Source organism: Triturus cristatus, chromosome 1_2 (assembly GCF_964204655.1).
Source record: "Triturus cristatus chromosome 1_2, aTriCri1.1, whole genome shotgun sequence".
In the NCBI taxonomy this organism is placed as follows: domain Eukaryota; kingdom Metazoa; phylum Chordata; class Amphibia; order Caudata; family Salamandridae; genus Triturus; species Triturus cristatus.
In genome coordinates this window covers 836,155,544-836,179,568 of record NC_140580.1, presented here as the reverse complement: position 1 = coordinate 836,179,568, position 24,025 = coordinate 836,155,544, and the positions used below count along the sequence as shown (strand labels likewise).

Genomic DNA, 24,025 nt, shown 5'->3' with positions numbered 1-24,025 from the left:
TTTCAAGACATTCCAGCGAGTGTACCCTTCACCTGTGCCTTGGTAGTAGAACATGTTGGTGAGTCAGCTTAGCCCTGTTTGAACAAATCACAAGTCAGAGTTAAAATACTTCTCTTGGAAAAAGGTAGTTCTATCCTTGATGTCTGCAAGACATCATGTTGGCAAAATCCAGATGTTTAAAAAAGCAATTACAGCAATATGGAAAAGATATAGTTATGTTGCGGAGAAATCCTATGTTCATGCCTATTATTTGAATTTTCACCTGAACAAGCTAGTGGTGCATGTTTCCTTCTTCTCCAATCTAACTTTAACTGCCCAAAGGACAAAGCATTCCCTGATGTTTGCAGGTGCCTGTATTGCTTCGCACTTCCAGAGAATACAGAATAGCACTCTCCCACACAGAGGCCCAAACACGACGAAGCAAAAAATATAACACAACACCACCTGGAAAGGGATTTCAGTTTATAAAATGAAGCACATCAAAGATTCTCAGAATAAGGCTTGGGGTTTTACTTATGCAATGCTCTCTAACAGAAAATCTTGCCCAGATGTCAAATGAACAACATTCGAATATATATATATATATACACACACACACACACACACACACACGCACATATATGTATACATATATATATATATATATATATATATATATATATATATATATATATATATATATATATATATATATATATATATATATATATATATATATATATATATATAGATAGATAGATATATATATATATATATATAGATATATATATAGATATATAAATATATATATATATAGATATATATCCAACAACCACAGTCTGCAGCAGCCTCTTTGTGTGAGGAGTGTCCGGCAGGGTAGCGAACCCCAAATATCCACAAATTATCAGCAAATCGACTCGGGAACCACAATTCCGGGTCAGAAATCACAGCGCCGACACTCTGAATGGTGAAAGACGTATGTTTTATTCACACACGGCAGTAACAATATCCCAACGCGTTTCGAGCCACAAACACTCCTTGATCACGGGTCAAGCTTGAACGTGCAAACTCACTCCTTTAAAGAGACAGTGAGTGCATTATACAAACAACATAGAAGAGATACTTTGTTTGCTATTTATATTGTTAATGGAGCGTTGCAGAGTGAAATGTAACAGAAATGTAGAAACAATTTCATTTATTGAATCCTAAAACAATTATCAATTGATTTTGTAGGATTTAAGCACAAAAACTTGCACTATTGTAATTGTTGTTAATCCTAACACAATGATAAACTGGTCGGTAAGTACCGATAACTCTGACACATAAGACACTGCTGTATCAATGTTTAAAGCCCCAGTGGGCATTTTCATCATGTTATTGCAGGTTACTCAATGGCTACAAAAACTGTATTAAAAGGCAACAACAATATTGTACTCTTTTTCTAACCATGGGTATAGATATTAATGACTCAATTGCGCCCTAGTGGGCAAAAATAGGCAGCATCATATAACCGCCGGTGTATGCCTGCTTGTGATATGCGACTCACAGTCACTATTTACATGACTGAGCAGAGTTAAACTGTTAAGTAACAGTATATTCATGCACGTGCGCTCTTTATACCCTCTTAGGTTAGAAATAAAACTTGCATATCATTGCCACAGGTTAAATATAGTCACCAGAGGTAATGTCCATATATAGAACAATTCATTATACTCTGAACTTCACAATCAATATCTCGTGTAGATGTGCGTCAGTCATACAATATCTGATCGCATGTCCACTCTTTTACACATTCTCCGTCTATAATGAAAAATAACAAAGTATACTCATTAAAACCAATTTAACAATGCACCAATTAAAAAGGCACTAACCTATGCAGAAGAAAAGATACTTCATGGACAAAAAAGGAACATGATTAGCCTAAGTGTACTGCCATTTCCTTGTCAAGATTCAAACCATTAGGAGGCACAGTGTCATATTTTATTATCATTTTGGATTCAAGTCTCCTTAACTCAGTGGCTCTGGGGACCGCCACCCCTCAGGGCCGGCTCCTTCAGTGTCCCGGGGTTCCCACCCCCGGAACACTGCTGTTTGCAATGGAAGGACGGGAGCATGGCTCCGGCCCTGTCATACCAAACTCTGCTTTTTTACATGTCTTGCATGTGACATATGAGCGGCATCACTGTGTGTTACGTTGCCTCACAGCTGCTCCTCCCTCCCTCCAAGTCTATTTACTTGTGTGCGCTGCATGGTTGTATCACTTGCACTCCTACGGCACATCATTGTCATGCTTTTATGCGCATGTCCACAAGCCTGACAACGACACACTGATGTTGGCCGTTGAAGGTGGGCAGCCACGTGAGTGTAGGCCTATGGTAAGGATAGGGCGGACACAGATCTAGAGTTCATGCCTGGTGAAGTCGCAATGTGAGTAGGGCTAGACATGTGGATCGTGCTGCGGCAATACAGATACACACAACACTTGGCATGTATGAGCCAAGATCCCGAGCGGTCTTGTGCTCCTTCATTTCTCCGTTCGTGGGAGCCCGCCCTCCGGGTGCATGATACATTGCAACATTGTCGATTGTGTGCCAGGTGGCACCGACACTAAAACACAGACACACACATTTGTTACTTACTTGTCAGGTCCAGAACTGAACCAGAGTCCTGGGCAAATTCTGCACACCCCTACGCTGTACTGGCATATGCCGGCTCTGACCTCTCCGCTTACCCTTACAGGGGGACGACGACAAAGCTACATAACCGAGGTCTTCCCCACTGCCAGAGGTAACCTGGTTGCGTACGCTGTCCACAGCGCAATGTAATGTGGTAGGGCCCGGGGCCATCATGCATACATAATGAACACACAGACACAGTTAGATAGTGGAACTGGCTACGGGCACGTGTGCCCGGCCCCTTTTTATTACCAGGGTTGCATGTCAGTGACGCCTGTGCTGGATGCATGTGGGGTGAGTGTTAGCCAGCCCTCAGGGAATGGTTGGTGCTGGCAACAACTACAAGAGTGATCATCGGATCATACACCGAGATTCAATCATAAAGGGTCCATGACTTGTGGTGCACTGAGGTAGGGGCACCAGAGATGAGTGTGCTCCTGTGAACAAATTGTTAATGTCCCTTCAGGATATTCCTGCTGCCTGAGGTGACATTGTTGCATCCGCTGTCTACAGCACGAAAGTCAATCATAAAGGGTCCATGAGTTGTGATGCACAGGGTTAGTGGCACCTGAAGAGCTCAGCGTGTGCGCAGCCAGCGATGATGGCGTGTCCTTGCAGGTCAGGATTGGATTGGCTACGTGTGAGACCTGCTGACCGCAGTGTAGGCTGGAAGCAGCAGTCAGCAAGGTCCCACAACCATGTGGCCTTGACTTGAGCTGCACAGAGTTAGTGGCACCTGAAGCACTCAGCGTGTGCGCAGCCAGCGATGATGCGTCGACGGCGCAGGCCGTACTGGATGCAATGTCTGTTGCCTACTGGACTCTACAATTAATGAATCAAGACTGAATTTGAATTGTGAGCCCTGCTGACCGCAGTGTAGGCCGGAAGCAGCGGTCAGCAAGGGCCCACAGCCACGTGGCGTTGACTTGAGCTGCACAGAGTTAGTGGCACCTGAAGCACTCAGCGTGTGCGCAGCCAGCGATGATGCGTGTTCTGGACGGGCCGCACTGGGAGCAATGTCTGTTTCCTACTGGACTGCGTCATCTGCAATCGCGACTCAATCTGAATTGTGAGCCCTGCTGCCCGCAGTGTAGATCGAAGGCAGTAGTTAGCACAGACATAACTGCTTGGTGCTGTGCCGCTGGGTTCGCAGGGGGCCTGCGTCGAGCAGGCGGTTACGGCAGCGGCCTCGTGGCAGGGTGAGGGCCGCCACCCAGGCAGACGCGTTGGCCTTCCCAGAAGTAAATCACGCCCAGAGCCCTGGCCTATTTATTCACACTCCTACGCTGGAGTGGCGTACGTCGGACCAGCCCACTCCGCTTACGCTTACAGGGGGGGGACGACACAGCTACATGACCGAGATCTTCCCCACTGCCTGAGGTAACATGGTTGCATCCACTGTCCACAAAACTACAAGCACCAGCAGTATATGTTCACATGGATAGGTCTGTGCTCTGCATGGTGAGGTCCGTCCAGCACATCACCGCCACACTTGGCATTGTGTGCATTCTTATTCATGGGTTGAATTTGAATTTTTAAAAATTTATAAAGCGCACGTTCACAATGCAGTTTCATGGCGCTAGAGGGATTCCTGGGCAAGAAGAGTGCGGAGGACTATATGCTGAAGGCTTGCTTGAACAGGAAAGTCTTGAGGGCCTGGATGCATGTGGGGTGAGTGTTAGCCAGCCCTCAAGGAATGGTTGGTGCTGGCAACAACTACAAGAGTGATCATCGGATCATACACAGAGATTCAATCATAAAGGGTCCATGACTTGTGGTGCACTGAGGTAGGGGCACCAGAGATGAGTGTGCTCCTGTGAACAAATTGTTAATGTCCCTTCAGGATATTCCTGCTGCCTGAGGTGACATTGTTGCATCCGCTGTCTACAGCACGAAAGTCAATCATAAAGGGTCCATGAGTTGTGATGCACAGGGTTAGTGGCACCTGAAGAGCTCAGCGTGTGCGCAGCCAGCGATGATGGCGTGTCCTTGCAGGTCAGGATTGGATTGGCTACGCGTGAGACCTGCTGACCGCAGTGTAGGCTGGAAGCAGCAGTCAGCAAGGTCCCACAACCATGTGGCCTTGACTTGAGCTGCACAGAGTTAGTGGCACCTGAAGCACTCAGCGTGTGCGCAGCCAGCGATGATGCGTCGACGGCGCAGGCCGTACTGGATGCAATGTCTGTTGCCTACTGGACTCTACAATTAATGAATCAAGACTGAATTTGAATTGTGAGCCCTGCTGACCGCAGTGTAGGCCGGAAGCAGCGGTCAGCAAGGGCCCACAGCCACGTGGCGTTGACTTGAGCTGCACAGAGTTAGTGGCACCTGAAGCACTCAGCGTGTGCGCAGCCAGCGATGATGCGTGTTCTGGACGGGCCGCACTGGGAGCAATGTCTGTTTCCTACTGGACTGCGTCATCTGCAATCGCGACTCAATCTGAATTGTGAGCCCTGCTGCCCGCAGTGTAGATCGAAGGCAGTAGTTAGCACAGACATAACTGCTTGGTGCTGTGCCGCTGGGTTCGCAGGGGGCCTGCGTCGAGCAGGCGGTTACGGCAGCGGCCTCGTGGCAGGGTGAGGGCCGCCACCCAGGCAGACGCGTTGGCCTTCCCGGAAGTAAATCACGCCCAGAGCCCTGGCCTATTTATTCACACTCCTACGCTGGAGTGGCGTACGTCGGACCAGCCCACTCCGCTTACGCTTACAGGGGGGGGACGACACAGCTACATGACCGAGATCTTCCCCACTGCCTGAGGTAACATGGTTGCATCCACTGTCCACAAAACTACAAGCACCAGCAGTATATGTTCACATGGATAGGTCTGTGCTCTGCATGGTGAGGTCCGTCCAGCACATCACCGCCACACTTGGCATTGTGTGCATTCTTATTCATGGGTTGAATTTGAATTTTTAAAAATTTATAAAGCGCACGTTCACAATGCAGTTTCATGGCGCTAGAGGGATTCCTGGGCAAGAAGAGTGCGGAGGACTATATGCTGAAGGCTTGCTTGAACAGGAAAGTCTTGAGGGCCTTGCGGAACTCCATGTAGAAGGGGGCAAGTCTGATATAAAAAGGGAGGGTGTTCCAGAAAGTGGGCGCAAGCACCGCAAATTTCTGGCCTCCTGATCTTTGCTTCTTGAAGCGAGGAATGACTAATTGGGATTTGGTGGATGAACGAAGAACTCTGGAAGGGCAATAGTTGATAATAGCGGAATTTATAAAGGCAGGGGCCGTGCCCATCCGGGCTTGGAAGGTAAGACAGCCAAGTTTGAACAGGGCCCGTTGCTTAATGGGGAGCCAATGAAGGGCGATGAGAAGGGGTGACGAATGGTGAAATTTAGATAGGCCATGTACCAGGTGAGCTGCCTGGTTCTGCACCAACTGAAGACGTTGAAGTGCGTAACCGGGGGCACCATTATAGATAATGTTCCCATAATCGATCTTGGATAAAACCATGGCCATTACAATCAATTTGAGTGCAGAGGGAGAGAAAAACCGGGATACTTTCCTAATGATACGCAGGGTAAAGAAACAGGAAGAAACAACCGAACTAATGTGGGAGTGGAGTGTCAAATGATGATTAAGTGTAATACCAAGGGTCTTGACTGAATAGGAGGGTGTGGGGGGTAAGCCAAGGGAGGGGGGTCAATAGGAAGAAGACCAAGGGTTGCCACTGCCACCCGTCAGAATCAACTCTGTTTTGTCCGGGTTGAGTTTGAGATGGTTCACATTCATCCAATCCCGGATAAACAGCATGACGGACTGGAAGGCAGTAACAGCTAGTGAGGGGGAGGAGAAATTAAAAATGAGTTGGAGGTCATCAGCATAATTGTAGACTGTGACCTCCATTTGTTGCAGCGCGAAAATAAGGGGGGAGATATAAAGGTTCAATAATAAGGGGGAGAGAGAGGAGCCCTGAGGGACGCCGCATTGCACCCTGCGGGGTGGAGCGGAAAATTCGGCCAGATGGACGGCCTGAGTGCGGTCAGCCAGGAAGGAGCCTATCCAGGCCAGTGCTTGTCCTCCTATGCCCGCCGCCTCGACACGGGACAAGAGAATAGAATGGTCCACCATGTCAAAAGCGGCGGACAAATCCAGGAGGACCAAGGCCTGAGGAGTGTTGGTATCGAGACCCTCCCTGAGTTGATCCATGACCGAAATAACCACCTTCTCGGTGGAATGGCGGGGACGGAAGCCCGTCTGGCAGGGTGCAAGATAGTTACTGTCAATAAAGGTGCTAAGTGTCTGGGTGGCGTGGGACTCAGCTTTCTTGCCCAAATAGGGGAGAAGGGATATCGGACAGTAGTTTATCGTGGAAGAAGGACTTGCCCCCGGTTTTTTTAGTATGGGGAAGATTATAGCAGTCTTGAAAGGGGCAGGGACGAGGCTATGCGTGAAGCAGTCGTTGAGGAGGGTAAGGACAGGGGAAGGACATTCGGCAAAGATCTGACGAAGAATACGTGCCGGGCAGATGTCAACTGGAGAACCTGACTTGACACGGCTAAGCAAGGGAAGCAGGGATTCTCTAGTGAGTGCGAGGATGGAAGTAAGGGACAAGGTATTGCCTGGAGGGAGGGAGTGGGAAAAAGTGAGCGAAGGGGGGGGGAATATTTGCTTTGATACAAGCTATTTTATCAATGAAGAATTCGTTAAGCGAGTCGCATAGCACCTGAGAAGGGAGGATCTTGGGCAGAGTTCTGTCCGAAGATGCAAACTCGTGGACGGTGGCAAAGATCTCCCGTGGCTGGCTTTCTGCAGCTAAAATACGCTCCGAAAAGTATTCTGTCTTAGCTGCCAGAATAGCTTGTTTGTATTCGCTAAGAATGGTGGTGTAGTATTGTTTCCGGGTTGGGCAGTATTCTCTTCTCCAAGCTCGTTCGGCCTGCCGTAACTCCAATTTTTTGGCTTTGAGGCCAGGGCTGAACCACTTGTTGGCATTGTGGGTACGGTTGATGGTAATCCGCTTCAGGGGGGCCACTGCGTCGCAGGCTTTAATGAGCCAGCGATCTAGAATGATAGCCTGGGAGTGAGGGATCAGGCCCGATAGGTCTGGGCAAGTAGTAATTAACGAGTTACACAGGGAAGGAATATCGACTCGATTCCAGTTCCTTGCCCAGGTGTTTTTTGGGAAGGAAGGAGTTGTTTTGTGGCTCAAATCCAAGGAAAAGGCGAGCATGGAGTGGTCAGACCATGGACAGGGGGAAATAGTAGGGACTGACGTCGGGATGTTTAGTGTCCATATCTGATCAAGAATGTGGCCCTGAGTATGAGTAGGGCCTTGAACATGCTGGGTGAAATTGAGGCTGAGAAGCAGTTGTGTAAAGTCCTTAGATTTAGTATCCTCAGCAGGGTCAGTAGGCCAGAAATTAAAATCTCCCAGGACGAGAACGGAGGCGCTATTGACTACTAAGGTGGCCAATAGGTCCTGGAAGGCAGAGAGAAAGCCTGGAGATGATTGGGGTGGCCGATATGTTAGTACGCAGGTAATTGGGATCTTGAAAGAGGTAGAGCGAACTACGAGGCAATCAGCTGCTGGTATCGTGGGTGATGCAAGTATCTGGTAATGAAGGTCTTTGCGGGCAATTAAGGCTACCCCGCCGCCTGCTTTGTTCTCCGAGCGGTCTGCGCGGAGCATGGAGTAGTGAGGCGGGAGGGCTGTCAGAATACTGGGTAGGGAGTCCGACCTGTACCATGTTTCAGTTAAAAACAGTAGGTCAGGGGAGTTGGAGTCTAATAGATCAAATATTTCAGTCTGGTGTTTGACGGCTGACCTCGTGTTCAAAAGGAGGGCAGCAGTGGAAGAAGGGAAAGAAGGGGCGGGTGTGGCGGGCTTAGACGAGGCAATGCCAAGAAGTTGAACATAAGACAGTATTGCGGAATTCAGTGGCCAATTTTTGTTGAGGGCGCACAGTTGTTCGGGAGTATATGTTATGAATTGCGCATAGTGGCGTGCCCCTTGTCCCGGTCGGTCGCAGACGGGCTCGCCTTTGGCGTGCCTTCGGCGCGCAGGCGCCGCGTCCGCTGCGCCCGCCCGCTGCGCGACTGGGGGAAGCACATTGTATGTAGGGAGGGAAACGGAAGGGGCGTGGCCTGGAGTGGTGGGCGTGGCCAATGGCCTCCGGGGAATGGCGGCGGCAATGTGAAAATCCGCAACAGCGATAGAATCTGCTGTGCAGGGCTGCCCAGAACGGGGAAATGCTCAGAAGGAGCGAGTGAGCAGGTAAAAGAGAATTTCCAAACAATAACAATTAAAAAGCAATTTCTGGCGTTCTCCCGGCTTTTCGCCTCAGGAGATGGTGTGGCCTCTGGCTGGCGCACTAGCAGTCAGCGCTTTAAAAGCCTTCGACGGAGGGGCGTGGCCTGAAGTGGTGGGCGTGGCCAATGGCCTCCGGGGAATGGCGGCATCAATGTGAAAATCCGCAACAGTGATAGAATCTGCTGTGCGGGGCTGCCCAGAACGGGGAAATGCTCAGAAGGAGCGAGTGAGCAGGTAAAAGACAATTTCCAAACAATAACAATTAAAAAGCAATTGCTAGCGTTCTCCCGGCTTTTCGCCTCAGGAGATGGTGTGGCCTCTGGCTGGCGCGCTAGCAGTCAGCGCTTTAAAAGCCTTCGACGGAGAGGCGTGGCCTGAAGTGGTGGGCGTGGCCAATAGCCTCCGGGGAATGGCGGCGGCAATGTGAAAATCTGCAACAGCGATAGAATCTGCTGTGCGGGGCTGCCCAGAACGGGGAAATGCCCAAAAGGAGCGAGTGAGCAGGTAAAAGACAATTTCCAAACAATAACAATTAAAAAGCAATTTCTGGCGTTCTCCCGGCTTTTCGCCTCAGGAGATGGTGTGGCCTCTGGCTGGCGCGCTAGCAGTCAGCGCTTTAAAAGCCTTCGACGGAGAGTGACTTGCCTCCTTCACACATACTTGGTTCCCACCTTGGTTCCCACCTCTCCCAACATTCAGCTATTGTGTGGCTGAGGGGCCATGCCATTTTCGGAACATCCACTGTCCTGTTCTGCACTGCCTCGGTGGTAGTCGGGGGGTGGTGGCAGTGGGTGTTCTGGCCGTCTTGGGTGTCCGAGCTGCATGATCAGTAGGTCCATGACATGTGTTGGTCTTCAGATGTGGCTCTGGGCTTGGCTCCCTTTCATACTGTAGGTAGTCGTCCTACTTTACACCAGTAAAAGGCAGGTGTAAAGTTCCTACTGCTAACGCGTCTAATCGCCTGTTTTTGGATCGCATTGCAGATTTGGGTGGTTGTTGAAAATATCGGGAAGTAGTGTTTTCGTGTTTTTTTGCACGGGAACGTCTACTCTGCATATCATTAGCGTTAGTAGTCGCTCTCATCCGGGGCGATGTTTTTTGCGGAAGCTATTGCTGGAAAACTGGCGATATCGGCAGTTTGCACTAGGTTGAGAATGGAACGATAATTCTTTAGCCACTTTTGCTGCGCTAAAGTGCAGATAACTCAGCGATAACTTCTTGAGAATATGCCCCATCGTTTTTTACTGTTTTTTCGTCCGGATTTGCGCACCCAGCCTTTTTTTTTTTTTTTATGATGTTTTGGGCCCTGGGGGTCCTTGTGGGATCCCCTGAGCAGGCCTTTTCTTGTTTTTTCACTTTTTTTTTCAAATCTTTTATTGTGATTCGCATGTAGCTACAACAAACTCCTAATAAATACAAGGGCTCGTTTTAGAGCCACCCTATAACCCAACAGTGGGGACTTATCGCCGAGTTATCGGCAATTTAGCGCAGCAAATGTGGCGAAAGAATTATCGCCCCATTCTCAAGTTGGTGCACACTGCCACATTACCCACAGGCTGACGGTACCAACACAGCGGACAACCAACATCCCATCGCAGACAAAGCTGGTGGCTGTGCTGCACTTGTTGGCCTCTGGTACCTTCGAACCAACAACTGCCAGAGTCGGAGGAGTCTCACAACCAGCCCTATTAAACTTCCTCACACATGTTTTGGATGCATGTCCACAAAAGGAACGGTGGGCCCCTGTACCCGCACCACACGCTCGTCCCAATTCGTACTCTTCCTGCATAACCAACCCCAGCTGTTGCGTTGTGCCTCTGTTCTTCAAATCCAAGAATGTGGTTTCTGAAATGGGTGTGCGCCAGGTCATGAAGTCCAGTAGTCAACAGTAGTGGGAAAACAGTACTTTATTACAAAAACATAAATTAACAACACGAAAACATCAAACAACGAGTGACATTCCCAACGGGGAACATCATCAGGGCAACTTGTGGATCCAAATAACTGCAGATCCTCTTGGAAATCCCAATACAATTCAGTATTCTGAAAGTCTGGATTCAGAAACCTGTTGGATAAATGGTGACAATGGTCAAGTGTTAGTATGGTCACAAACGTAATCTGGTACAATGTATTGCACTTGGACAAACCGGAATGCTTACAGGTATGATCAATCCTGCACAAAAAGAGCATAACAGAAGTTCTTGTGGTCGTAACCTTCGTAGGAAAGAAAAGGAAGGTTAGGACCACATGAACTTTTGTTATGGTCTCATTATGCAGGATTTATCATACCTGTAAGCATCACGGTTCGTTTCAGCTTGATACAGCTGTAGGAAACCAAGCAAGGTAACCACGCCATAGCAGGCTTCCCAAACGTGTTAGGGGCAATTGATTGCACATATGTACTACTTGTGCCCCCTGCCGACACTGCACACAATCACCGCAACAGAAACCACACGTATTCTAACAATGTGAAGGCAAAACTGGACCACCGGGGCCTGTACACTAATGTCGTTGCAAACTTCCCAGGCAGTGTGCAGGATTTCTACATCTTCCGCAAGCACCCTAGCCCTAGACCCCAGACCGTCCGCCGCCCAGCGATGACTGCCTGACCCTGCACACTCAGACCTCAATGCTCACCTGCCGCCACCGGTGTGTCTCCAAGAGGGCCCACCACGTGCCGGAGAAACCTCCTCAGCCGTCGCTGAATTCCACGGCATAGGCTCCCAGCGCATCCTGCTACACCACACAGAGGAGTCTTGTTTGTACAGGCTGCCTTTGGTGTACACGCAGTCCAGCTGAGCTCACAATTCAAATCGGGTCTTGATTGCCAGGATGGCATATCGAGGCCTACGTATCATCGCAGGTTGTACACCCGCTCAGCTCTGGTGGCACTAACTCTGTGCACCTCAAGTCATCACCACGTAGAGGGAGGCCCGTGTCAGCCAAAATGCCTCGGCTGCCCCTAACTCTGTGCACCTCAAGCCATCACCACGTGGCGGAAGGCCCGTGGCGGCTAAAGTGCCTCATCTGCCACCAACTCTGTGTACCTCAAGTCATCACCATGTGGCGGGAGGACCGTGTCGGACAAAATGCTTCGGTTGTCACCAACTCTATGTACCTCAAATCATCGCCACGTTGCGGGAGGCCTGTGTTGGCCAAAGTGCCTCGTCTGCCACCATTTCTGTGCACCTCAAGTCATGGGCCCTTTATGATTGAATATCGTGGTGCGGACGCCATCATGTCACCTCCTGCAGTGGGGAATGTGATGTGGTAGGTCCCTAGGCCCTCATGCATAAATAATAACCACGCAGATAGAGAGTGGAAATGGCGTCGATCACATGCGCCCAGCCCTTTTTATTGGCAAGGTCACATATCCTGTGACACTGGTGCTGGATGGGTGTGGTGTGGGTGTAAACCAGCCCTGAGGGTGTGGCTGTGGCATGCTGACAACTAGACCTGTGATCAGGAGAGCAGTACAGGGAAGACCTGGGACATGTAGCGTTGTTGTCCCCCCGCCCCCCTGTAAGCGGAGTGGGCTAGCCTGGCGTATACCAGTCCAGCGTAGGGGTGTGAACAATGACCCCGGGCTCTGGCGTGGTTCCGTCCTGGGCGGGACAAGGAAGTAATGGGTGTGTCTCTGTTGTAGTGTCAACACCACCCGGAGCGCAATCGATAATGTTGCAGCCTGTGACTCAAGTCCCACAACATGAGCAACATGGACGTAAGAGGGAATCACTGAGCCTACATTCATACATACTTCCACACTTGAATGATCATAGACATCTGTGTGAATTTGAATGTGTAATGCACATTCAGTGGAGTGTTGTCTTAAGGTATTTTCTTCTCTTGTTTTTGGTATAGCCAGTACTATGTACTCATCCAATCACTCCGCTAATTCCCAAGCACTTCTACATTTCTCAAGTAGTTTCCATGCAGTCCAGCAATCACCCTGTCACTCCCCATGCACTCCTCCAATCACCCAGCCAGTACTATGTACTCCTCCAAACTGCGCCAATACCCAAGCACAAATTCACCATGCACTCTCCTTGTAGTACTCCAATCATTCATTCAGTACCCATGTACTCATGCAATGACCCAGGCACTAACACATGCACTGCTACAATCTCCTGTGCACTACCCTAGCAGTCCTCTAACCACCTACACACTACTCATTTGCTCCTTCAATTACCCAGGTAGTACCCATGCAGTCCAGCAATCACCCTCTCACTCCCCATGCACTCCTCCAATCACCCAGCCAGTACTATGTACTTATCCAATCACTCCGCCAATACCCAAGCTCTTGCAAATTCACCATGCACTATCCTTGCAGTACTCTAATCATCCAGTCAGTACCCATGTACTCATACAATGACCCAGGCACTAACCATGCACTGTCCCAATCTCCGGAGCACTACCCATGTACTCATGAAATAACCCAAGCATTACCCATACACTGATGCAATCACACATGCAGTACCTTTGCAGTTCTACAATCACCCACACAGTGCCCTTGCTCTCATGCAATCATTCAGGAAATGTTTCTTTTTTTAACCTATAGATGTGGCTCTGTAAGAACCGTTTTTTGTGTGTTTTTTTAATATTTTTAAAAAAAATTATTTTTTAAACCTTTTTTCTTTTTTGTGTTTTTCATTTTTTAAAGAACATAAAATTTAAATCAGCAAATAAGCTGTTTCACAAAAAGAAAAGCACATTTTAAAAAACATTAACATTTATGTGCTTTTATGGCAGCTATAACAACATCGATGCATTGTTCTGCAATGCAGAGTTTGGTGTCCCACTTCTTACAGCTGATTGCCACTTCAAAAAGTTCAGGGATGATGTGGGCCCTTGGCGCTGGAGGAACTTGCTGTGAAGAGGTAGAAGGGGCGTTTGGGTCTTGTTGTTCCACCTCATTAAGTAGTCTCCTCCTCTGCTCTCTAGCCAGGTGAACAGGGTGCAGAGTTTCCAGATGCTTTTTCATGCTGCTGGTTCCACACAAGTATTTTTTTCGGACCCTCTGGATAAAATGCATTCGCAGATTGTGCAAGTTACCTTACAGGCGTTGACTTTCTTCTCCTCCTCTGGTACTGAGAAGAAGGCTCATACAATACTCTCCTTCCTCTTCTTCACCGGTTCAACAATTTCTTTTTCCTCCAAATCCAAGGGGTCGATGTCTTGCTGAGTAGAAGCCATAGTGTGGAGAGAAACAAAAAACACACAATTGGAAAAAAAGAAGAGAGTATCAAGAAACAGGTCTTGTCACCAAGAAAGCCAAATAATAAGAGGAATATCACAAGGATGGATCCTCCCTCATACAGAATGAAAATGTTTTAAATCAATCAGATTGTTTCTTTTCCTGCTGACACGAAGTCGCGTAGGGTGCGCACACCCATTGCTTACGCATCGCGCACCCGTGAATCATTGAATACATAATTATGAACTATAAATAAATGTTTATACAATATTTTACAAATGAAATTAGTGAAAGTGTTTTTACAAATCTGATATTTGAACTTTATATAGTAAGATTTCACACTTTGAAAATACACCGAAGTTGCGACCCCGGTGCGATCCAGAAATACGTGAGGGGATGGCCGCTTACAGTACGCACATACGTTGCGCACACGTCAAATTTCATATCGTTAATATTATACTGAATAAAATAGTTTCTAAAAAGATTTCTAAATTAAATTAGTCAAACACTATAACCAAACTATGTATTGATAATTTCTTTAATACTATTTCTTACTTTCTGAATTACGTCGAAGTTGCGAGCGCGGCGCAATGGTGGCGTGACCCCGGCACGACTTCTGAAATGTGCGGTAGCTTGGTGCCCACAGCCATCGTGTAGGGTGCGCATACGGTTTTTAATTAATACATTTTTTTAATTATTCTCAAATTTTGTTTACTTTATAAATATATATGTAGTAAATAAAAAATACATAGGATTGAGGCACATTATACTTAGAAATTCTCATTTAAAAAACCATTGAAATTCACTGAAAAAAACATAGGTTTCAGGGACGTTATAGTTAGAAATTAGCTTTTAAAAAACCTTTGAAATTCACTAAAAAATCGCCGTTTTCAGGTCCGTTATCGTTAGGAATTAGCATTTAAAAAACCTTGAAAATTCACTGAAAAACCATAGGTCATGAATGATGTAATATGTGATTTCATCAGCAGTACATTGCAGGTGTGCGAGTTATAGTTAGCTGAACTAACTATAACGGCCGAATTTCTCTGGTTTTGTACGAGTGAACTGTCCAACTAACTATAACGTCCCTGAAACCTATGGTATTTCAGTGCATTTCTAAGGTTTTTTAAATGGTAATTCCTAACTATAACAGGCCTGAAACCTATGGTTTTTTCAGTGATCTATATATATATATGTGATCAAGCCCACTAGTTGGGTGAAACGCGTCATCTGCCATGCCGGTCATTGTTTGTGAATAAACAGAAGAATATACCTGCACGCAAATTGGAGTCCGTGTCCCGTTCTTCGGCTAAGCTGCTGTCGCTGGGAATTTGATGAATTGTGTATATATATATATGTATATATATATATATATTCACTGAAAAAACCATAGGTTTCACACACGTTATAGTTAGGAATTAGCATTTAAAAAACCTTGCAAATTCACTGAAAAAACCATAGGTTTCACACATGTTATAGTTAGCTGGACATTTTACTGATAAAAAACCAATGAAATTCCCCCGTTATAGTTAGTGCAGGCAACTATAACTCACGTGACCGCAATCCTCTGCTGATGACATATGTGTCTTTATGAAAAAAAAATATTTGTAATATATGTATAGCTAAAATTTAATGGAAGAAGACATGGGCAAATAAGTGTCTAAATACAGTATTAGCATCAGCAGAGGATTGCGGTCACGTGAGTTATAGTTGCCTGCACTAACTATAACGGGGGAATTTCATTGGTTTTTTATCAGTAAAATGTCCAGCTAACTATAACGTGTGAAACCTATGGTTTTTTCAGTGAATTTGCAAGGTTTTTTAAATGCTAATTCCTAACTATAACGTGTGTGAAACCTATGGTTTTTTTAGTGAATTTGTACGTTTTTTTAAATGCTAAGTTACTTTACACCATTCGTGGCGTGCGCGCCCACTTAACGCAGTTCGTTCCGTGCGCGCACAGTGAGCACGCGGTGCGCCCACTTTACGCAGGTGCCCACGTTACGCTGGATGGGCCATGTACGCACGATGCGCTTCGCGCACCGTGCGCACATGGAGGACATATTATGCGCTTCGTTGTGAAAGGTAATGTTTGATTTTTTGAAGTGCAGGTCCTAAAAAAAATATGCCGTTGAACAAATGGTGCCCTTCGGGCACCATTTGTACACGGGGTCTGGAGAATGTGGATCATTTTTTTGGGGGGGAAATTTTTTTACCGTACGCGTAAGGTAAGCGTAATCGGCGATTTTTCGAAAAAAATTAAAATTGAATTTTTGGCCTTGGGGGTTCTTTGAAAACACCTTCATCAAGGCTAGGTGGTTGGGAGCAGTCTAAACATCCCCTTTATATGTTTTTTGTCTTTGTTTTTCTTCCACCCCCTCAGAGTGCGAGATAGAAAATGGCGGACACCGCTTCCTGGTTTCGACCGATTCGAATGTTTACTAATATCTAACAGCCAATCAGAATCGCGCTCGCGCACGTCACCGTACGCGTACGGTAAGCGCACCGTAAGCGCACCGTAAGCTGGCTCAGATATATATATTGATTTAAAGGCTATTTTCTCAGAATCTACTGAACAGATTTACACCAAACCTACAAAAGGCACTTCCTTGACCTGTAGACTACCTCTCTGCCAAATTTCAAGGAACTCTGTTCAGCCGTTCGGGCTGTAGCTGTGTCTAAAGGTCCTATGGAAAAATGCATGGGAAAAACGCGTTTTGGGACCCCCCTTTTATCTCAGCCCCCGCTTGACGAATACCCCCGAGACTTTCAGGGTAGGAGCGGAGCGTAGCGCCCCATTAGTTTTGACAATTTCGCGAGGATTCGTCGACCGGCGCCAAAGTTATTCAAAATAGAATGTTGCGGTTTTCCTATAGAAACAGGGTCCTAACTATAACTACCTACTGGCAACCGCCAGTAGGTAATATATATATATATATATATATATATATACACACACATATACATACAAGCAATAATAACACACTTGGCAAATGCCACTGTTGAATGCATGGATAATAATATAATAAAATGAACACAAGCAGATAATAATGGACATCCTGCAAGAAATCAGAAAGATATATATACTCTAAATACATCAGACTATTAACTTGGATGTGCTCACAGACTCTCACATATCATAAAGTTAATACTCAAAGAAAACACCTCAGATGATTATAGCCACTGGAAACTGAAGGCGCATACAGACAGTCATGCATCACAATGACTGTTATAGCCACTGGAAACTGAATATGCACACAAACAGCCACACATCACAATGGCAACAATCGAAAATCAAACAATTCACCTGGTGCAAACTTAATTCTGGCCCACTCAACTTTGGTGGATTCACAGCCGGGGTCAAGAGACTCAACAACCAGATGCCTGCACTGACGATGCGTCCACCATTCAGGCTCAAACAATCCCGGTTTCTAAGCCAACAAACCTCAGCTTTATAATCTCAAAACACACTAGAAAGTTCCGAGAGGCCGTCCCTCTACGCCAAGGAAACTTACTGGAATTGGCCACTTTCCATGCAAGCATTCTAAAGGCAAATAGTTCTCACGTTCCTTCTGCATTCTCATGTGTTCCAACCTTTATCTTAACGAAGCTTACGAAAGTCTCCAGCGGTACATTCAACAATCTCCAAAAGTACAGAAAACAACCTTGAACATGAATAACCTAAACAACTTGAGTATTCGGGGGCCTGCCTGTGCACGCTAAAAGCTTAAGCAAGACAGAGTCAGAATTCAAGATGACATGAGGGCATGTCAAAGCCAATAGTAAGAACTTCCCATTGAACAACACAGTACACATTTGTGCACCACTGCCTATAGCACTGCACACTTCATCTCCCAATGTACAACATAATGCACATTTGTGCACCACTGCTCATAACACTGCACTTCGAGACCAAAAAAACATTCCACATCTCTCTCTCATGCTTTCAAATGCACATCCCACACTTTCTGTTCCTGGCAAGGCTGTTCTACTCTGTGACAGCTCCCACTTTAAAACTACAAGACATACAAAAGAAATCTTCAAAGCAAGAAAGGCACATGCAGGGCAAAAATAATATTGTACATTCAGGCTAGGGTAAGATAAAACACCAAAAGTCAATTAAAATCATGGTAGTCAAAGGTCATCACGTGGTTTCAAACCATAGAAGTGCCTCTAGCATTACAGTGCCAAATGTTCTACATCATTTGCACTAAAGACATGAGAACAGCAAATCAGCACTTCAACATCAAATCAGCTGGTCAAATCCAAATCAGTTTCTTCAGACACCCTGGGAGAGACCATCCCCTCACAGAGCAAGGCATAGCAAGGTGGATCTGTGCCTGCCCAATCTTTTGACATAACAAAGCAAATCGTCTCCTCAGCGAAGGTATAACTTTTTACTCAATATGAAGCTGGTAATCTATAGTGGTGCTGTATGCAGAGGTGCCACCCCATGACATCTGCTGTGCCACAAAGTGGACAAACTTATATAGTCTATATAAGGACAGGCATCACAAGGGCAGGTAGCAAGAGATCCTTTATTGTTCCATGTAGCTTTATAATCATCATCATCAACGTCAATTGTAGAGCTCATGGTTACACCAAACAGGGTGTCCCTGTGCTGAAAAAAGACAAACGGAAGGCGAGCGGAACTTGGCAAGAGGGGAAGGATTAAAAGAGGGACCTGAAATGCCATGTTTTCAAATCTTTGCGGAAGGCTCGTTCAGTAGAGCAAGCCTTCAAGGAGAGCGGAAGATAATTCAACGTTTTTGCAGCTAGGTAGCTGAATGAGCGAGCGCCCATTCTAGCCCTGCAGACTCTGGTGACTCTTTCCTGCAGGCTTCCACATGATTGCAGAGTACAAGAAGGGCAGTAAGGTGTAATCAGAGCTCTCAGGTACATGGGTCCCTTATTCCACCAAATTTTGTGGCAGTAACACATTGCCTTAAAAGTAACTCGCTTTTCTACTGCAAGCCAATGTAAATTGGCTAGAACTTTTGAGGCAGACGATCTCTTGGGAAGCCCTAAAACCAGACGACTTCTAGACCAGATGTTATAACACAGATAAAAAAAGAAAAACAAATATTTATAATACCCTGATTGTCTGGGAGTGCTTGTCTGGAATGGCTGGGATCTTCTGGGTCAGGAGGCAGTGTTCTAAGGTGATCTCTTCGATATTGTAAGACACCAAGGTTGCGACGTATAGTGCCACAAAAATAAAGCACGCAAAGGATCAGATCTAGGGTAGCAGGGATCCCTCTGACCTGATAATGAAAGGTCAAAACCCATGTCACTGTAACAAGACTAGTTCACAGTGGTTCTTTCACTCCATCTTCACCCATTATTTGTGAATAACACCTCTGATTCCATTGTGCCACTGATAAAGATATGCATACATTAAGCCCACAGTGTTGTTTTGCCACTTTTCAGGAAGACCTCGCTCCCACCAGTGATTCTAGCACCTCCAGAGTACTTGCTGCGGCCATGGATCATGCTTTGTACCATGCCACAGGGGGACACAGCTCCGGCTCACCCTGTCGACTGGGTTCCACCATGTTATTAGACAAATTGTTTTCCATCTGAAAGGTCTCTGATGCCTCTTTCTCCTCTGCTTCTCCCTTTCTAGGGAATCAACATCTTTCTGTGGAATCTGAGTTTAAGTTTCTCCCTTTTGGCATTTCCCACCTTCTCCTCCCTCGTAGGTTTGCACCATGATGATTCTTTCAGTGGCTTATCAAGTATACTTGTTCTAATGAATCAGCCTCCGGGGACTTTCTTCAGCATGATCTCAGTTCTTCCTGAACTGGAAGTAGGGAATCGTTGACTAATGCTTGGCTTGCTTCCGCCACTTCAGCAAATCAGATTTTGCCCTTGCCTCTACCTGAACTGGTGAGAGGGATAGGGAAATGGACATTATGGTCCGTGCCAGCTGGCATCCTATCAGTCAAACCTCATAAGTGTTTCTCTCTGTCAACAGGTCAGTAACACCACCGGGAAGTCCTTGAGTTTCTTCCCAGCCACCTGCATCATCGGACACAAACATTGCACTCTCTCCGTTCCTATCTTCTGGTGACTGTTTTTGGTGTTGTCCAACTTCTTTCCCCATGTGTGTCAATTCCTCCTTGCGGAGTGTGAATGCTGTACCAATAGTGGTTGGTACTTCCTAGACAATCAGACTAATCCTGCTTTTTCCACAGTGTATGCTGCTCATGCATTGGTCTTTTTTGGATGCCTCCTTCAAGACAATAACCTTCAACCCCAAAATTCAGCTCTCCATGTTTTTGCTTTCTGTCTGCTGCCCACCCTGAATGCACAGATCTAGGAACCACCATCTTTGAATCCAATCTACAGTGTATCCCTGCATTCTTGTTCCCTGCCTCCTTCCTCTTGGTTTCCATCATATCCACATCCCTGTCTTTTGCCTAATGAAAGCCTGAGGAGCCTGAAATCCGACTCCAGGTTTGATGTCCACACTGACCAACATCTCACTCTGCAGACAAGACAGGTCATGCTGCTCTTGCATCAGCCACCGTTTTATGGCCAAATAGCCACAGTGCACAGCCTTTGCTCTCTTCTTGACTGTCCAGGGCTATACCTCAGAGCAGGCTAACAGATGTACACGTTACCAGAGCATTCATTGCCATCCAAAAGTCCAGTGAGGCTTACCAACAACTTTGAGTAGAGTGTACAGCACTGGCTCCATGAGACTAATGCAAAATACTCTAGAGTGGACACCATTTCCTTTTTTTACTGCCTGTGACCAGCGAGTTTCTGACTTAAGTTCTCATTTAACATCACTGAGTTCCAAAAGATGCTCTAAATGTTCATGGAGGATTCACTGAACTATTCTCTAGGTCTACTGAGTTGTTGGTCTTCCTGAAGAAAGTAGAAATAGCGTACGTGGAACTGCAACAGGGAGTTATTAATAGGGGATTATCCACCACCATGATCCCGCTGGTCGTTTCTTAATTAATCATGTACAATGGAGCAAACTGAGTAAAATCTGACATTTGCAATGCAATAGGTCTCGCATTTATGAGAGTTTGAGCTATTGGCATTGTAAATGACAATGCCTATTATTTGTGTTGTTTTTAATACAGATAAATAAAAGGCATTGTCATTTACAATGCCAATAGCTTAAACCCTTGCCTATTGCATTGCAAATGCGTGCTATAGAAATTTTAAAAAGCGTTAGGAGAGAGCGTGTCCTGCCTGCAACAGCAGGCAGGACAACAATATTTGAGAAAATAGTGCTCGGAGGCTGTAATTGAAGCCTACCGAGCAACACACATAACAGGGACTGTCACCATGAGAGGTTACAAAATGAGAAAAGGCGGTACTAAGGAGGGATTACTAAGCTTTTTGACCAATGAACAGCCACAGTTTACAGTGGACAATGACACAAGCCAATGAAAATGTGGGCGGAGAGCGGCGGAGCTTCAACTCCCTACCTCAGTACAGCATGGCCAGGCTCTTCAAATAATTTTGCTTGTCTTGGTCTCTTGGTAATTTATTTTCAAACTCTTAACTTCACTTAGCCACCGTTCTGATGAATTCCATTCTTTACAATTTGACATTTTCTTTCAAAAATATGGCTTACATTTTCAGTGTTCCAATGGAAAAGATTGATACAATTTAGTGCATTTCATGTCTGTTTATTTGTAAGATTGCAAGAGAACACAAATGCAGCACTGTCAATTAATCTAAAAAAGCATTGCAACCTTGGAGAAACTAGCTATAGGGTTGCTGTCTAGCTGGAAACCCCTCTCCTGCAGGTCTGTGTTTGCTATTTTCACCAGCCATCTACCACAGGGTGGTGAGCATTAAAAAAACAGGCTACATCTCAACGTACAGTACGATTTCGGAAAACGTAGTTAAAGCTGTAAATTAAGAGAAATGGCAAAAGGGTAGCCTGTTTGGCCCTGGAGGTCTCAAATAGTTTTAGATTAAACACGTATTAGTACTCTGCTTCACCCTACGTCTGTTCCAAAAGCTGTGTTTAAGTCTGGGACCTTATTTATCTGCCAAAGATGCATTATCGAAGTACATTCGATAGCTCGGCAGCAAGATACCCTTGCCGGTGATAGTGCACTTCACAGATATACATAACAGTTGTATACATCGGTATCAAGTGAAAGTTATTTGGAGAAAAAAAAATTCCCAAGGCTTTTGAAAATGTGTCTAATATGTACATACATAAGAAGATCTTCATGTTCTTTCCTTTCTGTAACAATCTGTATTTCTGTCCTTCTCCTCTGCAGCTCTGCACAACACTCCGCCAGTATTCACAGCACCTCTGAATAATACTTCTACCATGATGACTACCAACATGTCGTCTGTGTCGCCTGTTGGGCTGGACATGCCCCAGCCCCGCCCTTACCGCCTGGAGTCGCTGGAGTATATTGCACCATCCACCAAAAACAAGAGGAAAAAGAATAAAGCCCCAACAAACTTGGAGCCCCTCTGATCTTCCTCTGTGCAGGGAGCAGTGGTGGGGTCCTACTGCCAGGAGGTTGGGTTATGCTTTCAGCAACCATGGTTACAGAGTGGCAGCAGCACCTTGGTCACAATAGACACATTCTATTCGGCCTCCTCTCTTTGACTAAGCAGCATCATATCATGAAATCACAGAGCACAACCTGTATGGAGCACAATAGGTTGTGAGTCCGTCTTCCCTTCTTTCATTGTCATATTCCTGCCAGTTCACAGCCAGTCTGGGCATCAAATGATGTATCCAGTCTGAGAGCACATACTATCTGACAGCACGTAGGCACCTGGATAGCCTTTTCGCAAGGCACTTTAATTTATCTGAATGGCATCAGGGCTCTTGTTAAAAATGTGAATCCAGACTTCTTGTAGAAACTGATGGATTATGATTCTAATGGTCAAAGATGTCTCAAGAAATTTGGTGTTCATGTGTGGCGCTAAAAGCTCTCGAGCAGGACTGACCATCAGCGCTGCCTTTCATTTGGTCTTTTCATGAGTATGGAGCTCCAAATGTTTTTCTCACTACTGCAATTCCCTGAGATTGTAACGTTTGGTTCAAGCACGCCAAGGAAATTGTGTCTACCCAAGTGCCTAGAAATAATGGATTTAGGCATCTCCACCTTATTAGCACCAGTTGGACCAATTTTGGGTTTATCTCACTTTTCATCCCCGGACTCTGACCTGTGTCTTAAGTCTCACTGGATATGTATTTATTCCTCTTTACTAAAACTGCTCTCCCTTAGAGCGGAGATATATGCCAGAATATATAGCATGGACTGTCTTTGCATGAAGAATTGTCTTCTGAACAGCAATAAGAAGCCCCTCACCAGGCTGGTCCTCTCCTTCTGTGAAGGCTTTCTAAGTACGTGAAAGCAGCACTGCATGATTTAGAACAAATAGGTGTACACAGGACTTGCTTGTATGGCGACCTACTCCAAGGTCACTGCCCACATCCACTTACACTGTATGTTAAACTGTTTTGTAAATGTAGTTGTTCTCTTTGGTGTCAATTTCTCAAATGATACAAGCCTAATAAACTACATTTTGAGATAGGATTTTAAATGGTGCCTTTCTAGGTGTGAAACCCTGAATGTTTGCTTAAGCCCTTGATTGTTATACATGTGTATACAAATACACATGTAAAAGTTTGTAAAGCAACGTTGAGAGAACAGTAAGGACACATGCCGGACACATCTTTGCATTCTGAAAATGCTGTTACAGTACTATGAGTTAATATAACCAATGCAGAAAGCTTGTGATGTATCAGTTTTGACTCTGGGCATATGCCTCATTTGGGTAAAAAGGATTTGGTCATATAAAATAAGTGGGTCCCGCCACTATTACCAGTGCTTATGTACTTTGATTTCCTACTGTGTGTATGTTCTCACACAAGACACTCCAACCTATGTGTCCTTGTGAATCAGATTGGCC

General features: G+C 45.9%; 1 protein-coding gene across 4 annotated transcripts in view; it reads left to right on the top strand.

The window, feature by feature from the left end:
• KIF17 (kinesin family member 17) overlaps positions 1–23,779 on the top strand; it is a 449,007-nt gene extending 425,228 nt beyond the window's left edge. For 2 of the 4 annotated variants that reach the window (XM_085608959.1, XM_085608958.1), the window contains exon 14: positions 22,369–23,778. In XM_085608959.1, the coding sequence (XP_085465085.1) occupies positions 22,369–22,574 (206 nt within the window). In that variant the 3' untranslated portion in view covers positions 22,575–23,778. Of the gene's footprint in view, positions 1–22,368 lie in introns of all 4 variants that reach the window. The other 2 variants (XM_085608962.1, XM_085608961.1) reach the window with 2 other exon arrangements.
• The last annotated feature ends 246 nt before the right edge of the window (positions 23,780–24,025 follow it).